This window comes from Odocoileus virginianus, chromosome 11 (assembly GCF_023699985.2).
Source record: "Odocoileus virginianus isolate 20LAN1187 ecotype Illinois chromosome 11, Ovbor_1.2, whole genome shotgun sequence".
Taxonomy (NCBI): domain Eukaryota; kingdom Metazoa; phylum Chordata; class Mammalia; order Artiodactyla; family Cervidae; genus Odocoileus; species Odocoileus virginianus.
Genome location: NC_069684.1, coordinates 65629922 through 65648875, shown reverse-complemented (window position 1 = coordinate 65648875; position 18954 = coordinate 65629922). Strand labels below are relative to the sequence as shown.

General features: G+C 36.6%; 1 protein-coding gene across 4 annotated transcripts in view; it reads left to right on the top strand.

Annotated features, from left to right (window-relative positions):
• The window catches only part of UCHL5 (ubiquitin C-terminal hydrolase L5), a 43166-nt gene extending 35459 nt beyond the window's left edge, over positions 1-7707 (top strand). For all 4 annotated transcript variants that reach the window (XM_070474532.1, XM_070474531.1, XM_020894196.2 and 1 more), the window contains exons 10-11: positions 2026-2124; positions 7448-7707. In XM_070474532.1, the coding sequence (XP_070330633.1) occupies positions 2026-2124; positions 7448-7492 (144 nt within the window). In that variant the 3' untranslated portion in view covers positions 7493-7707. The remainder of the gene's footprint in view (positions 1-2025; positions 2125-7447) is intronic.
• Positions 7708-18954: the final 11247 nt, after the last annotated feature.

Sequence of the window (18954 nt, the reverse complement as noted above, 5' to 3'; positions counted from 1 at the left end):
GTGAGGTTTCTTTCCTTTTTATTTTTTTTCAAGTATGACTATGAACAGATATTTAACACATCTGTTGCTAATGTTCACTGCAGTTATTTTTAATGCTCAAATTACCCCATCTTTGGCCATTAGGAGCCACATCAGGCTGTCTCCCAAGTTCTTTGGATTTGACTGTCTTCATGTCTGATAGCTTCCTTGCTTCCTAGCATGACAAGATGTTTCAGACTCTATCTTGTACATTTCCTGCTTCAGACTTGAAATTGACCATTTTTTCAAGAAGTCCTAAGTGCTTTAGGTGAGAAATGGTGTTTCGAAACCATTATCTGGTTGCTCAGGGTGCTTAGCAATATTGATTCTTCATTATTTCCAGGACTTTTCAGAGACAAGAAATACGTTTTTACTTGTTTCTTGTTTTATCTTTGAAGAGAAAATACAATTTGAATTCATGTTAATACTTGAACTGAGGATTAAAGGACTTTATATTTAAAGTTAAGCATTTGTGTCTTTTCAGTTGAAAATCTTGGTTTCTGTCAGCATTAACATAATTACTTACTTGCTTTCTGCTATCTGTGTATGTATATATGTATGAAAAGGTTCAGAATAGCAATGCGTAGTGTTAACAACCGAGATGTGTTCTCTTAATTTTTTTCCTTAGGATATATTTCATTTTGAATGTGCAATCAAACTAGCATATTTTAAAATTCACTTGAGAAAATTTTCTCTTGGTGTCATTCTGTCGGCAGTTTAGTACATAGCTGGGTTCATTTTTTAAAATTTTCTTTCTAACTTTTTTAGGATTTTAAAAATTTTAAATTATGTCAACCATTATATAACTCAGGGTCAAATACTAAGCAAGCCTATCTTCAATTATGTCATTTTTCTTCATCTGCAGTCTGTCTGATAAACTTTTTTCAAAGATGGAGAAGAGTGAAGGAAACTTAGTTTTGTAGGATGTTGGAAACAGTACTTAGGTGATCTATCATGTTCGTCACAGTAGGAAAAGCAGTTTTTCACCTGAAGCTCAGTTAAGGGCAGGGATTGGTCTTCTTTCTGTTGTTTACCATAGTGTGAGAGTGCTGTTTTGTAACATAATTAATAGCCAACAATATGATTGTTAAAGTACAATGGGCAAGTAGGATTTCTTTAGGTGGAGGTGGTAGGGGCTGGCTCCAGAGTTTTCCAGACAGGAAAAAGAAGGGCCAAATTCATGGAGACAGGAAAGTAAGGGATGAAAGCTTGAATGTTATCTTCTCTTTTATGTGGTATTAAAAAACTTCCTACTATTTATGTATTCTGGTGCAGTGTTGTTACATAATTAATTTTTCATATTTGCCTTAAATATAACACTGAGTTTAGAATGTTTGCTTTGAGAATGCTTTGTTCAAAAATTGGGCTAAAGAATTTAGCCAAAAAGAATTCTCAGACCAGATATAAAATAAACATGCTAAAATTTTGTTTACTTCATTAATTGAGCAAACCTGTAAGATGTCACAACGTTCAAAGGAGAAGTCAAAGAAGCTCAAATTTATATGAACTGTAGGAATGCCGAAATGAATTTGCAAAAGATGGAAACTTTTTTTTTCTTATGGAAAGGGAAGTAAACTGAACCTCTACCAGAAGCACAGATTTTTCCCTTTTGGTCAAAAATAATCAAAGAAAGATGGTTCTTAATCACACAATAACACTGGCCTTATTGTTTGCATAGGTGTAATAGCAGGAGTGTTAATTTATCTTTTGGGCCTTCTTAGTTTGCTTTCATGAGTTACGTTTTCATAGATTATCTACGATTAGACTTTTAAAAGCCTCTGTTTTTGCTAAACCAAGAGTAGAATGCTGTACCCCAGAGAACTCTCTCCACATATTTTATTGTAATTAATCTTTATTCTCAGTGGCAGTGAAAATCTCATTATTTCTAATGCTTTTCTTAATGATAATGTAGGATTTTCTTTCATTTCTATTTCGAGCTGGATCCAAAAATTAAAATAGCAGAAACTTAGTGAAAATAGTGTGGTTTGATACGTGTTTTATTTTCAGATTGAAAATATCAGAAGGAAGCACAATTACCTGCCATTCATTATGGAATTGTTAAAGACTTTAGCAGAACACCAGCAGTTAATACCACTAGTAGAAAAGGTAAGTCTTTTACTGGTGAGTACTTAAATGAGATTTAGAGTCTCCAAAAAATGTTACTTGACTTGAGTACAGATAAAATTTGTTGAAGCTTTGCTTTTACTTACTTGTTTTTCAGCTTGAGAAGTGCTGGGTCAGTGTCATATTGCAAAATAAAAGTAAGGAATTGCTTTGTTGCTTTAGCTTTCTGGAATCCTTAATGTTAGAAATTCAGATTGTGCTATATTAGAATGAAATTTAAAACATCTTTCTTTAGCTGAGAACAAATTATTTAATTATTGAAGTGATGTTTCTCATTTAATTTAGCAAAAATTTGAATTATCATAGAATTTAGAACTAGAATAAGCATTGAAAGGGGGAAAAAAGCATAACCTAGCCTGAGAAATAGATTTCCTTATTCCCAAGCTATTACCCTTTGCACTAAGGGAAAACTACTACAGGTTAGTGAAAAATTCTGATTACTAGGACTTTTTTCTTCCATATAAGGCACTTTAAGAAAAATTTTGAATAAATGAAGTGTAGTTGTTTTTTAAGTTTATACAATAAATCATTGTTTCTGAAAGTGACCACTGGATACTCTTTTATTTATTTATTTTATTTTTAATTGGAGGATGATTGCTTTACAATGTTGTATTGGTTTCTGCAACACAGCATAGAGCTCTTTATAACACATGTTACCTGGCCCCTCCCCAGATAGTCTGGTATAGGGAGGGAATCTGTAATAAGTTCTCTCAGGAGATTCTAATGAAGCTGGTCTGTTTACCACATTTTGAGAAGACATTACTAGACAAGTACAATTTTGGACCCTTAACTTAAAGACAAGAATACATTGTAGATGTTTTTTCTTATTAACTTCAAAGTTCATGAAGCACAAATATATTTCAACCCAACTCTTTGATACCATCATGCTGCTGCTGCTGCTGCTGCTAAGTCGCTTCAGTCGTGTCCGACTCTGTGCGACCCCATAGACGGCAGCCCACCAGGCTCCCTCGTCCCTGGGATTCTCCAGGCAAGAACACTGGAGTGGGTTGCCATTTCCTTCTCCAATGCATGACAGTGAAAAGTGAAAGTGAAGTCGCTCAGTCGTGTCCGACTCTTCGCGACCCCATGGACTGCAGCCCAGCAGGCTCCTCCGTCCATGGGATTTTCCAGGCAAGAGTACTGGAGTGGGGTGCCATTGCCCTCTCTAGTACCATCATAAAATTTGAATAATTCAAGATGTGTGTTCAGCTTTTTGTTTATACTTTATTATCTAGATCCTGAACATGCTGTATGTTGTACTTGGTCGCTCAGTTGTGTCCAATTCTTTGCGACCCCACGGACTGCAGCCTGCCAGACTCCTCTGTCCATGGGCATTCTCCAGGCAAGAATATTGGAGTGGGTTGCCATACCCTCCTCCAGGGGATCTTCCCAACCCAGAGGTCAGACCCAGGTCTCCCACATCGCAGGCAGGTTCTTTACTGTATGGGCCACCAGAGAAGCCCAAGGATCCTGGAGTGGGTAGCCGGTCCCTTCTCCAAGGAAACTTCCCGACCCAGGGATTGAACCAGGGTCTCCTGCATTGCAGGTGGATTCTTCACCAGCTGAGCTACCAGGAAAGCCTGAATTACCAAGGAAGTCTGAGGCATATGAACATATGCTTCAGCTTTTAGCATTAAAAGTAAAATTGTTGCAGGAACACTGCTAAATCTTCTCTGTATCCATATAGATTTTTTTCTATTTATGTATCTCAAGGTAGTAAAAATCATAAAAGTCCAAGATGTGAAACTAATTTTTAAAGGTTTAGATTAACAGTTAGGGTCCTGCCAAATATCTAAATATTAATATTCTTTGTATGAAACACTGTGAAATATTTCTCTGTTGAAAATCCTAGAATATAGACTGCTGTGGCAAATTGTATGATATATCTGTTATTAAATATAGATAAGTATTATCAGGGACCAGATAAATACTTTAGAGAAATTTTAAATGTATGTATTTTCCTTTAAAATTGGTCCATGAGTAAACTTTTTTGTGCAACTTAAGAATAGGACCATTTTTATATGACTTTGATGACAGTGTATTTCCATGATTTTTTGAAAGCATAGTTAAAACACCTTTTCAGCTTTTGCATTGGAACCATAATTCCTTAATTCCTTGGTTCACATTATTTTGGACACAGGGTGGCAGTATATGAATGCCTGGTGTTGGTGGAACACCAACCCAGTCTGTTCTTCCTCTGTGTTTGTTTCACTGAAAGAGTAGTTTCTGACTTTCTTGTTCTTTGACTAATAATACTGCCCAGGCAATATTGAGATACATTTATTTCTTGTATATATGCACCATCTGTTACATGCATAGATTCTGCAGGGAATTCAGATTCATTATTTGATTGGAGTTTTTGAGATGTTTTGATTATCCAACATTTATCTAACTGAAACTGTATTTGAAGCAGTCTGTTAAAGTCAACAGATGTACACATAATTAAGACACATCTCTTGTCTTAAGCAACCTAGTTGGGGAGAGGATAGGAATACATAATTATAGTACTGTGCTGTATAGTATTATTCTGATAAGTGCCAGAATAAAGTCATGCTAGAGATTCTGGGGGAAGCACAGGGTACCTCCTAAATATTAACTTTATGCCATTTAAAATTTCATATCCTCAAATTTTTAAGTCTGTGGTTAGAATTAGATGCTTAATTCCGACCAGTGAATCAGCTTCTTTAGTATAAATATATTTTTGCTCATCTTATTTTGAAAAATCATATCATACTGAAATATCAGTTTCTGCTGATAACTGCAAATATTAAAAATTAAAAACAGATCAAGATTAAATTTTATAGTTATATCCAATATAAAGATTTCAGTAGTGAAAATTAATTAATAAATAAGTAACACTTATAAAAAAAAATTACATGTAGAGTTCAGAAATGGATTATTACATTGAAACCCACCCCTCTTCCCCGCAATGCCAAGTGATAGAAAAATTAGGGACAAAGTGTGGAAGGGGTGGAAGGAACCGAACAGGAAGGTGTGGCTACTCTTGGCAGAGTTGCTAAGAGCTAAAGCTGTCCAGGATCAGATTTCTGAGAACAGTGGCATTTACTTACTGCCTGTGATGGCTTGGAAATATTTGAGCTGTGAAAATCTTTTCATTTTACAAAATAATAAAGAGTGCAGACTTTGATTTTCTCAAGGGCCTGTTCCTTTAATGAATTAGGTTAAGATCTTGCCTTATAAGTGTTCTTGTTCTATGAAGCTTCTATTCTTATCTGATGAGTTCCTTGAGTGTATGTTACATAAAAACTGCTCAGGAGGTAATGTAAAAATGTATAGTTATAAAACTTCTTGTGCCGTACATCAAATCTGTTCCTTAAAGTATGAAATAAAATCAGCAGATTAACGTTTCACTTGTGAAACTTTTATTTATTCAGATATACTTATAATTCTTTAGAAATTTTATCCCAACTTTTATATGTGTTTCTGAATCATTGTCTGTCTCAGGTTTTTAGCAACCACCAATACCTACCATAATTTAAAATCATAGAGTTTGTTACTGTGGGGGATTCAGAGCAACCTCATAGTATTGAATTTTGTCCAAATTTTACAAACACATTATAATTCAACTTGTAATAAATAACTGATGTACAGAATTTACTTTTTCTATCCCTTAATAGAAACAAGGTAGAACATAGTTAAGTTGCTCACAATAATATCTATATTAATACCTATGATTACAGAATTATCTGACTTGAGTCAACAATTTTTAATATCTCAATAGCACACTAAATAGAAGGAACATATTTCTGAACAGTGAACATTTTTTCAGTGCTATTTTGGAATACAGTATTTCTTATGCTTCAGTAAAGGCCAGAATACAAACTTTTGGTTTAAATCTCAGAAATGTTATTTATTGTTAGCTGTTGCTTTTAGGTAAGTTATTTATTTTACTATAGAATCTTATTTCCTCATGTATAATTTGGGAATCATACTCGGGGATTAAATGAGATCTTATTGGTCAAGGTATATAATTATTTTTAACCTATTTATTTAACTTACCTTTAGTTTTATCTGAATTATATATTTTAATACATGAATGGATACTCTATGTCTTTGGTTATTTAATTATGTTGTAAAATTTGTTATTATCCAGTTAATTCATTCTTATTAATCCTAGTAAGGTACCTGTGTATTCAGACATCATTAAGAAAAGAAGTACACATTTTTATTTCCCAGTTACATAAAAAATGGAATTGTGTTTTTATTATTTGGAAACAGAAAACTTCTTTGAGAAATCATATGCATCAAATTACAAATTATTCTTGTTAACTGAAAATGTTTACATATACAGTTTAAAAAACTGTATGGTACATATAACATATTTACTTTAATATATTGTAAGGCATAGCACTCAGTTTTATCATACAGTTGTATAATAATTTTATTACCTAATGCAATATAAAAAAAGGTTATAGTTCTAATCAAGGAAGGTTTTTTTTCCTTAATTGTATAATATCAAGGGTTTAATTTATTTGTTCCTTTCTGATTCAAGTGCCATAGTGAAAAAGAACATTATAGTGAAAAGAACATTATATTCTAGTCTTGTAAAATGTTGCTTCTTAAAGTGTCACCTGAGGGCCAGCAGAATTGGCATCACCTAAGAGTTAGAAATTTAGATCCTCAGGCATTTTACTGAGTTAGTCTGCATTTTGACATGGTTCCCAGGTTATTAGTTTGATAACACTTGTTAGCTCTGGCCTCCTCATCTGCTAAAAAGTAAAATAGAATTACTGTGTTCAAGCTCTATACTTGCTATGAGCTTCAAGTGAACAACTCTTGAAAATGTTTTTTGAGTCATTTTAGTGAGGTTTATCAACATTACGGGTATGTGATCCTTTTAGTTAAACTCATTTAAACTGTTATGTTAAACTTATTTATTCAAATATGCAGAAATCAGTGTAGGATTTTTCTTATACTTGGTTTGTATGAGTAATGGACACATACATAAATATATTTTTGTGGAATAGTTATGAATGAATATGACTTTATGGAATGAGTAATTTTTTAGTTTAAAATTATTATCATTATAATAATACATTTTTAACTTCAGGTAAGAAATAACTGCAAACCAAATATGATCCTTTTTTATTGAGGACAAAGAATCACTATATAATTGTCCAGGAGGAGTTTGTTGTGAGTCTCAAGTTATAAAAGATAATACTTTAGACGTCTTATAAACAATGTATCTCAAGCATTTTAGCTTAAGAGTGTCCTCTTAGACACATTTTAATATGAACTGAAACATACTTTTAAGATGTTATTGTGTGCTATCTTTAATTTCTAGGCAAAAGAAAAGCAGAATGCAAAGAAAGCACAGGAAACCAAATGAAGAGGACGCTTTGGGATGTGCATACATTTCTGCTTCTGCACTTATCTTCATGGAAACCATTAAGTATAAAGAACCTTGAGCAACTTTCTCACTGACTCAGTGCACGTTTGGCAATAGTACCAGTCTGTCTTGTCTTTAATGCATGGATTCATAAAATCTCCCTACCTGCATCATGTGCATGTGATGCGTACTAAATAAAAGCAGTGTTCAGAGCACTTGCCCAAATTCCATTATTTGACATTGGATCTGAGAACTCCTGTTGGTTCTCTGGATAGATAACTGTCATAATGAACCTAGAAAATGGACAAATTTTCTCTACCTGTAATTGTTATAATTAATCTTTCATTCAATCTTCCAGCTCGGTTAAATGCTTAATATTTATAAATGTCAGATCTTGATTAAACTGAATCTCTTTTCTTCTCATCATTAATGGAAAAAAATCAATATTTCTATCTTATAGTATCTTAAGTATTTTGAAGATTTAAAAATGATTTTATCTTCTATATCAATTATTTAAAAAAGCTTGATTTTTAAGCAGATCATTTGAAAAGAACAAAAGTATAATTTCTAGTGATTTTCATTGCTACCAGTAGAAAAAGTAATAAACATCCCAATTTTATTTTAGCAAACTTTTTTCAGTGTTTGGAATTATTTATGTATTGTAGAATTGTTTCAGGAAGGTGTATTATGCGTCAAAGCAAAATTTTAGGTGAAGAGCAAATTGTGAAATCTTCAAGATTTTGGGTGTTACTCAGTTTGGCAACATTTTCAAGCTGGTAAGCTCTATCTTTATAAAAAATCAAAGGTTGGTCAATTTTGGCTATTACCTGCTTTTTTATAATAAAGGTGATGGTGGTGATGGAAGATCCTTGTTTGCCAATTTGAACAAAATTAGTACAGCCCAGTAGTTTATAAGAGCCATGTATAGTTTGCCCACAATGGAATTTGCTATTGCTTTGGAGAATTGCTTTGTTCTTTATTTTATAAAATGATACTGTATTCTTGCTCTTAATCTTCTTTTTTGAATTAAACTTTAAAGGAAATTTTATAAAACTTCTATTTATAAAGGAAATAATCTACTTTTTTCTTTACTAGATACTTTTATAAAGTTGATTCATGACTCTTTAGTATTTTATTATGGAAAAATTTAAATATATGTAGAGAGACTGTATGTATCCTCTAATTTGAGACATATGAATTTTTTAAGATTTTTTTTGTTGTTACTGCAAAAAGCTTTATTGCTTCCATTTGGTCCAAGGCTTGGAAGAGGGCCCCAGGGTGGTTAAAAAACTGCCTCATGGCTGCAGAGAGGGGCTTTAGGCAGAAGTCCTGACACTAGTGGAGCTCCTCAAAGGCCACTGGGCTCCAGGGTCTCCTAACTGTGCTCGAGGGTGAGCCTCTCAAAGAGATACTCATCCGGGCCAACCTGGGGACCTCCAGCCTGGGGAGGTTAGCGAGGCAGTGGCTTATCTCCTGGATGTTTCACCCACTCGTCTAGGAAGTGGCTCTCCAGAAAGTCAACAGAGGTGGGAGTCCACCTGGGCAGAACCCAGGGCACGCAGACCCAAAAGGGCCTGGTTCATGGTGTCCTGGGTTTTGCCTCATTCATCTTGGGATGGCTTCTGCACCTCATGGAAGAGGGTGTGGTCACCCCAATGGTTTTGCACCCTTCAAGAGTCGCTGGGGGCCCTGATGCTTCATCTTGGCCAATTCACAGAAAAAGTGGCCCACACTCTCCAGAACCATATTGTCGCGGTGGGGGCAGAAGCCCAGAGAGGTAAGTGTAGGAGACCTGCAGGCGCATGTTGACAGATGATGAACTATTGTCTCTCCATCGGTGGAATCGGATGAATCTCGGATCTCATGACTATTCCGGTAACAAGGAGTTCAGTTAGAAAAATAGAGTTGGCTGGTTCCGGACACCGAGTGACTGATTCTTAGGGTTGAAACTAAATTAAAGCTTGGAGGGTGGTCGAGAGCTGGAGCACGGGGGCATCTCTAGGTCTGTTCTGTCCAAACACTGTTTAAATAAGAGACACATCCACAAGTAGCCAAGCGCACTGCCTAAGGATTGTTTCTATGCGTACTATATTGTCGTATTTTTAAAATAATGTGAGAAACCTGTTGGGAAATTGAGTAGTAAAATTAATGAAATATTTTTCATACATAATTTCAATTAAAGGTGATAAAGAAAACTTATAGTTTTTCGTTTGTTCATGAGTAAATAGATTTTGCTTTGGATACAATAGTGATTATGGAATGTTTTCAAAACCATGATAGAGTTTAAAAAATGATTTCATAAGGATTACTTTAGGTTTGTCTTGATCTATACATTTATTTCAACTTTATATATTTTGAAAAGCAATGCTAAGAGTATTGTAGTAAATAGTATCCAGTGATCAAAGACAGTGTGATACTGGCATTGTTGTCCTTTAGTTGCTAAGTTGTCCCTGACTCTGCGACCTCATGGACTGTGGCCTGCCCAGCTCCTCTGTCCAGGGAATTCTCCAGGCAAGAATGCTGAAGTGGGTTGCCATTTCCTTCTCCAGGGGATCTTCCCGACCCAGATTGAACCATAGTCTCTTGCATTGGCAGGCAGATTCTATACCACTTAGCCACCAAATCTGTATTTATAAGGTTACTTGAGTTTTGACAGAGATAGCAAAGTAATCCAACAGAGAAGGAAACTCTTTTCAACAAATGGAACAAGAAGAGCTGAATATTCCCATGGAAAAGATCAACTGTGATCTCCTACCTCACAAAAATGATTTTGAGATGAATCCCAGACCTAGATGGAATAGCTATAATACAAAGCTTTTTATAAGAAAACAACAGGTGAATATCTTAAGTCACAGAAAGCAGTGACCATAAAAGATCTAAAATTACTGTTCATGATAATTAAAAACTTGTCACTGAAAGATCCTTTTAACAAAAGTAACTAGTATCAAATGACATTTTAAAAATGTGTCATAGTGAGTTGAGTCAGAAAAAATATATTAATTCATTTATGTGGAATCTAGAAAAATGGTACATTTCTGTCGCTCAGTCATGTCTGACTCTTTGTGGCCCCATGGACTGTACACCATGCCAGGCTTTGCTGTCCATCACCAACTACCAGAGCTTGCCCAAACTCATGTCCATAGAGTCGGTGATGCCATCCAACCATCTCATCCTCTGTTGCCCCCTTCTCCTCCTGCCTTCAGTCTTTCCCAGTATCAGGGTCTTTTCCAATGAGTCAGCTCTTTGCATCAGATGGCCAAAGTATTGGAGTTTCAGTTTCAGTGTCAGTCCTTCCAATGAATATTCAGGACTGATTTCCTTTAGGATGGACTCGTTGGATCTCCTTGCAGTCCAAGGGACTCTCAAGAGTCTTTTCCAACACCACAGTTCTAAAGCATCGATTCAGCGCTCAGTCTTCTTTATGGTCCAACTCTCACATCCATACATGTCTACGGGAAAAACCATAGCTTTGACTAGATGGACCTTTGTTGGCAAAGTAATGTCTCTGCTTTTTAATATGCTTTCTAGGTTTGTCACAGCTTTTCTTCCAAGGAGCAAGCATCTTTTAATTTCATGGTTACAGTCACCATGTACAGTGATTTTGGAGCCCCCCAAAATGAAGTCTGTCACTGTTTGTGTTGCTTCCCCATCTATTTGCCATGAAGTGATGGGACCAGATGCCATGATCTTCGTTTTTTGATTGTTGAGTTTTAAGCCAGCTTTCTCACTCTTCTCTTTCACTTTCATCAAGAGGCTCTTTAGTTCTTCACTTTCTGCCATAAGGGTGATGTCATCTGCATATCTGAGGTTATTTTATTTCTCCTGGCATCTTGATTCCAGCTTGTGCTTCATTCAGCTCAACATTTCACATGATGTACTCTTCATAGAAGTTAAATAAGCAGGGTGACAATATACTGCCTTGACGTTCTCCATTCCCAATTTGGAACCAGTCTGTTGTTCCATGTCCAGTTCTAACTGTTCCTTCTTGACCTGCATACAGATTTCTCAGGAGGCAGGTAGGGTAGCCTGATACTTCCATCTCTTTAAGAATGTCCCACAATTTGTTGTGATCCCCACAGTCAAAGGCTTTGGCATAGTCAATAAAGCAGAAGTTGATGTTTTTCTGGAACTCTTGCTCTTTCAGTGATCCAGTGGATGTTGGCAATTTGATCTCTGGTTCCTCTGCCTTTTCTAAATCTAGCTTGAACATCTGGAAGTTCACGGTTCACGTACTGTTGAAGCCTGGCTTGGAGAATTTTGAGCATTACTTTGCTAGAATGTGAGATGAGTGCAATTGTGCCGTGGCTCGAACATTCTTCGGCATTGCCTTTCCTTGGGATTGGAATGAAAACCAACATTTTTCCAGTCCTGTGGCCACTGCTGAATTTCCCAAATTTTCTGGCATATTGAGTGCAGCACTTTGACAGCATCATCTTTTAGGATTTGAAATAGCTCAAGTGGAATTCCATCACCTAGCTTTGTTCATAGTGATGCCTCCTAAGGCCCACTTGACTTTGCATTCCAGGATGTCTGAGTGATCACACCATCGTGGTTATCTGGATCATGAAGATCTTTTTTGTATAGTTCTTCTGTTGTATTCTTAATATCTTAAGAATTATTAAGATAGTCTTAATATCTTAATACCTTTTCTTAACATCTTCTGCTTCTGTTAGATCCATGCTATTTCTGTCCTTTATTGTGCCCATCTTTGCATGGTATAGATGAACCTATTTGTAGAGCAGAAATAGAGGCCCAGATGTAGAGAACAGATGTGTGGCCACGGACTGGGGGAGAATGGGGCGTGGGGTGAATTGGGAGGTTGTGAGTGACACATATACACTAACTGCCGTGTGTAACATGGATAGCTGGTGGGAAGCCGCTGTAGGGCACAGGGAACTCAGCTCAGTGCTCTGTGATGACCCAGAGGAGTGGGGTGAAAAGTCTAAAAGGGAAGGGATGTGTGTATACTTACAGCTGATTCATGCTGTTACACAGCAGAAACTAACATTGTAAAGCAACTGTACCCAGTTTTTTTAAAAAATTAGCTGTATAAAGCCACTGAATTAATAGCTATAAGGGTATTTTCTTATTAACCTAATTCTAATAAAATTCCTTGATAGGCATGCATATACCTTAAGAACGGTTTATCGGCTCCTTCTTTGATGGAATGCAAATGCATTGTGACCCTGCATGATAATTTCTGGCTTTGAATAAAGAAGTATGTTATCCTATCCTGTGTCCTAAATCATGCAGCTAGTGGAGAACATTGAGGAATAGGAGCAATTCAACAATATATAAACATTGGTTATGTGGAAATTTTGTTTTTTTAAGTTTTTAAAAAGAAAGTCTTATTTGCTCATTTCACTTCTGCCCTTTCTTTTCTAAAATCTGGTTTAGTGATTGGGTAGATAAAGGCACTTCCATTCTGTTTTATTCCTTTTAATATAGCCAGTCGTAAGGGATATACTTCTACTGTTTTAAACAAAGAAAGCTTGCCAACAGCTGCAGTACTGGCTAGTCTCACTTCATATGTTTAGTTCCCAAGATAGCTGCCCTTTTTCTAGCAGAGAGCAGTCAGCTTGACTGTGTCACTGGAATAGACAAATATTTGTTCTGAGATCATGTGCTGTGGGGACTTGCTCCCCTATTTAGATCGTGATGAATACGCCTGTGTGTCTTGTGGTATTACATGTAGATTAATACCATTTTTTTACTAATCCTAGTTGCCTCAAACATTTCAAGATACATTAAGAAATTGCTCTTTTCCTGTAAGATGATAACTGTTGCTTATGTTTAAGGGGGAAAAATGGCTTTTAAAAGTTTTCCCCTTAAAAGAAAACTTAAAGGAAGATAAGCAAAATAAAATATAAATTATTCTTGATTCTACCACTGGAGATGACTACATTAACATTTTAGAACCCTGAATATTGATTGGAAGGACTGATGGTGAAGCTGAAGCTTCAATAATTTGGCCACCTGATGAGAAGAGCTGACTCATTAGAAAGGACTTCGCTGTTGGGAAAGATTGAAGGCAAATGAGAAGGGGGCAGCAGAGGGTGAGAGGGTTGGGTAGCATCACTGATTCAATGGACAGGAGTTGGAGCAAACTCATGGAGATAGTGGAGAACAGGGAAGCCAGGCATGCTGTAGCCCCAGGGGTCGCAAAGAGTTGGACACAACTTAGTGCGTGAACAACGAAAGTGATCCTTTTCCCTACATGTTTTTGTGTGTTAGTCTTACATGCCCTCTCCACATTCTGAAATAGATTTAGGTAGTATACATTATTTTTAAAGTTAATGATACTTTTTTTGTATCATTGATGACTTCCTTGCAGGAAATAAACCATTCTAGCCAGTTTAAGAGGAATTGGAATTAATATTGGGAATTTTGAAACTTAGTCCCTTACAAAGTCATCAGAAGGTATGGAGGAGTGAGCTCAAGTTTAGGTCCCCGGAAATGACATGTAGGAAAATTGCTGGCCAGCCAGGGCAACTGCCACTGCTGCAGTGTCTTGGCGTTCTCCACTGGGTTCCTGACATCAGAACAGGTTGCAGTGGCTGTGTTGTGGGAGTGGGAGCCTGCTGCACCGTCTATAGGCAACGAGTGACCACACATGAGAAAGCGGAAAACCGCCACCTCTCCATGGCTGCACATGCCACCGAGATGGCTTCCACCTTACCTGTCTCTTCCAAGTCTTAGATTTTCTGCAAAGGGAGTCTGGGAAATTAAGTGTTTAGCCCTTCAGTCTGCAGAGTAGGAAGGCATCCCAGAGATGGATGAAGAGATTGATGTGTGTGCTGGGTGCGAATCCATTTCATCACACACTGCTGTGTTCTCCACCAAAATAAGCAAGTCCTTTTTACATGAGTGGAACATGTTTATTTTAGAGAAATGAGAAAATACAGAGAAGGAAAAATGTATAAAAATAAAATTTAATCCCATTAACCAGAGATTAATAGTGTGATACAGATTTCTCCAGAGACTGTGTATTTACACTCACACATGTAATAGATTTTTTCTTTTTCTGAAAATGGGACTTTATTGCATGTGTTTTCACCCCAAACATCTTTTCATATTGGTAGTTATGCTTATGTCACACCTTTTTTCAATGGTTGCTTTGAATTCCACTATCTAAATATGCTTTAATGTATTTAACAAGCCCCCATGGGGGCTTATAAAGAATAAAACTTAGAAATAAAATGGGCAAACTGGATACCTCAGTTTTTAGGGAGAAATTTCATTTTTAATTTTATTTTTTAAACAATGCATTTTTTTTTGCCAAAAACCACTGGAATATTGTAAAGTAATTAGCCTCCAACTAATAAAAATAAATGGAAAAAAAAAAGGAACCAACACAGTGGTCAAAAGAAAAAAAAAATGCATTTTTTTTTTAAAGTCTGTTTTGAATTTGTTACAGTGTTACTTCTGTTTATTTTCTTGTTTTTTTCCTGCAAGGCATGTTGGGATCTTAGTTCCCCCACCGGGGATCAAAGGCCTCCTTGGTGGCTCAGTGATAAAGAATCCACCTGCAGTGCAGGAGATGCAAGACACTGGTTCAGTCCCTGGGTCGGGAAGATCCCCGGGAGAAGGAAATGGCAGCCTGTTCCAGTACTCTTGCCTGGGAAATCCCATGGACAGAGAAGCCTGGTGGGCTGCAGTCCGTGGGGTCGCCAGAGTCAGACATGACTTAGTGACTAAACCACCACTACCACCAGAAATGGAACCAGCGCCACCAGCATTGGAAGGCACAGTCTTAACTATTGGACCACCAGGGAAGTTCCTTATTTTTTCAAGTAAATTCAGTTCCTAGATCAGTCAATGATACATATCTTTAATTTGTTGTTTTCCTTATCACATGGTTACTGGCACTAAATCCAGTGACTGACCAACTAAAGATTGATCACTCTTAGCATACCTAGGACTTTTGATTTTGACTTGGTATGTTAATATCTTGACATATCTTTCTAGATACATTAACATCTTTGGTAATTTATTCTTATGGTCATTTATTCAGCATACCTGAGTTGTTCTAGTTGCTGGAGATATAATGGCGAAAGAGATAAGGCCTGTACAATAGACAAGCCTGTACAATACTGTTTTTCAAGTAGTAGTGAGAACTATAAAAAGAAACCAGGACAAAAGGATGGAGGGAATTGAGGCTTAATAGGATGGCCATGGAAAATCCCTTTAAAGAGATGATATTTAAGCAGAGACCTGAATGAAGAGAATTTTCTTTCTGAAGTACTGACTCAGCAATATGAAAGTGAATTGCATATAAGCACAACTAACATAACAATTTAGAATATTAATTTGCAGTAATGTTTGATGCTATGGTTTTTCCAGTGGTCATGTATGGATGTGAGAGTTGGACTGTGAGGAAAGCTGAGGGCCAAAAAATTGATGCTTTTGAACTATGGTGTTGAAGACTCTTGAGAGTCCCTTGGACTGCAAGGAGATCCAACTAGTCCATCCTAAAGGAGATCAGTCCTGGGTGTTCATCGGAAGGAATGATGTTGAAGCTGAAACTCCAGTACTTTGGCCACCTCATGTGAAGAGTTGACTCATTGGAAAAGACCCTGTTGCTGGGAGGGATTGGGGGCGGGAGGAGAAGGGGATGACAGAGGACGAGATGGCTGGATGGCATCACCAACTCGATGGGCATGAGTTTGAGTAAACTCCGGGAGCTGGTGATGGACAGGGAGGCCTGGTGTTCTGCAATTCATGGGGTCGCAAAGAGTCGGACACGACTGAGCATCTGAACTGAACTGAACTGAATGTTTGATGACAGTTAATTCGGGGTGTCAAGGTGAAAATAATAGGTTGAATAAAAGTTACATTGAGAAAAGGCTAGGACCACTGGCCTGTGCTTTTTAGGCTGTCCAGATATTTACATAATAAACTTCTTTAACCCTTTCTTGTAACAGTAATGTAGTACTGACTAAATTGTAAATCTAGTGATAAAAGCCTCATGCAAATGTATTTTTAAAAATAGAGATTTGACTAATGATTTAGATGATACAACTAAAATTAAATTACTAGAAAAATATGAGAGAATATTTTATTATTTGGGAGTCAGGAAAAGCTTCTAAGCAAGAAATAAAACATCAAAAAACATTAAAAAAGAATCCAGAAATGCTTGATTCTACGAAAACTTATGTACAATAACATACACCATAAAACTTTAAAAAGACAGCAAGCTAACAAAATCTTACCATAAAAAATGCAATATGTATATTAGAAGTATAATATCTAATATACAGAGAGCTCTTAGAAAAAAAAGAAAAAGGTAACCTAGGAGAAAAGTTGGCAAGTGATATGAACAAACAATTCACAGAAGAAATTAAAATGGCTAGTGATATTTTAAAAGATAGCAAACCCCACTAGTGATTAAGAAAATGAAAATTAAAATAATAAGGGGATGCCTTTTTCCTGATTATGAAGGCAGTTAAAGTGATTGCCAATGTCTTTTTCACAGTGTGGACATAAGACAGGCTCCTGAAACAGTGGTAGAAGCTGTTTTGAAAAGCAGTTTGGCAATTCTCATGTTTAAGAAAAGTCATCATTGTATTATTTGTGAGTGTGTGTGTGTGTGTGTATGCTCAGTCATGTCTGACCCTTGTGTCCCCATGGATATAGTCCACCAGGCTCCTCTGTTCATGGGGTTTCTCAGGCAAGAATTCCAAAGTGGGTTGCCATTTCCTACTCCAGGGGGTCATGCCAACCCAGAAATTGAACCTGAGTCTCTTGTGTTTTCTTTATTGGCAGATAGATTCTTTATCATTGAGCCACCTGTAATTGCAAGTAATTGGAGACATCCTAAACACATAGCAATAGGGAAGGATAAATGAGTTATAGTATGTTGGAATACTGTGCAGTCACTGAAAAGAAGGAGGTGAATTTTTATGTATTAAGATGGAAGGATGTTTGTGATATATTTTTGAAGACAGAACAAGCTGCATTATAGTAATGTAGCAAGAATCCATTTTCGGAAGAAAAATCTTATATGGATTTACAAGAAGAAATAAAGTATCATACCAAACTCTTTAAAGTTTTCAGTCTAGGAGCTTAGAACGTTTAAGGGTGAAGTGGGGGGATTTTTCCATCTTAAATTTATAGGTTTCTGAGATAATTGAGTTTTTCCTACCAGAATATATTACTTTTGTATTCTAAACAATAAGTAAATTATCAGTAAATTAGCTAATTATTGTCATAACAAGAGTATTGGCAGAATTTTTTTCAATAAGATGCTCCCTAAGTACAGTTAAATATGAACAAAACAAACAAGTGTAGCTATATGCATATATATATAGACACATATAAATAAGACATATATTTGAAATAAGATATATTTATTGTGCAATCTAAGGCATACCTAGAATGCCTTCCGAGCAATAATAATACAGCGGATTATGGAGTTCTCCCCTCTAGTGACCATTCCCCTTGCATTTTAAAGATATTCTTTGATTTTCCTTTCTTCCTCCTGGTTATTTTTTCCTTTGAAGCAAACCATCTATATATAGCTGAGCTACTCACAGACCAGCAGCATCAGCATCACCTGGGAGCTTGTAAGAAGTGCAGAATCTCCTTGCCTTAGAGCAAGGGAATCAGAACCTGCATTTTAACAAGATGCCCAGTTGTTCCTTATGCACATGAAAATTTAATAAGCACAGCCTCACTTGTTATGTTTATGGAAATGTTTTTATAATCAGTGGGCATTGGGCTTTATTTGTTGCACTTAAGAAATTGGTTTTAGGATTTTTACAGTTTCTGTGGCAAAATACAAAAGTGCAGTTGATTAAAAAATTTATTAGAAATCAAATGCAAAAGCATCCATAATGTGCCAGGCACTGTCCTGTGTATTTTTACATAGTTCTCTAACCCCCTACGAGATTGAAAGTAAATCCTGTTTTACCCATTTTTCAGACGAGGACGCTAAAGCACTAAGATAGCTCAAGTTCACACAGCTAGTAAGGAGTGGTCCTAGGATTCAAACTCAAGCTGAAGCTGTCAATTCATACTTCTTTCCTTCTCTCCCTCCCTTCTTCTTCCGTCTCTTCTTTTTTCCTCCCTTTCTCTTTTTCCTTCTCTATCTCCCTCTTTCTTCCTTTTTTTTTCCCCTATCCCACTCTTCCTCCCAGCCACCTTTTCCTTCTCGTCACCCTTCTACTCTCTTTCTTCCTCCCCACCTCCTATTAGAGGTGACGTTGCTGTTGTTCAGGCACTGAATTATGTCTAACTCTTTGCAACCCCATGGACTTCAGCACACCAGGCTTCCCTGTCCTTCGGCATCTCCAGGAGTTTACTCAAACACATGTCCATTGAGTTGGTGATGCCATCCAACCATCTCATCCTCTGTCACCCCCTCCTCCTGCCTTCAATCTTTCCCAGCATCAGGGTCTTTTCCAGTGAGTCAGCTCTTTGCATCAGGTGGCCAAAGTATTGGAGCTTCAGCATCAGTCCTT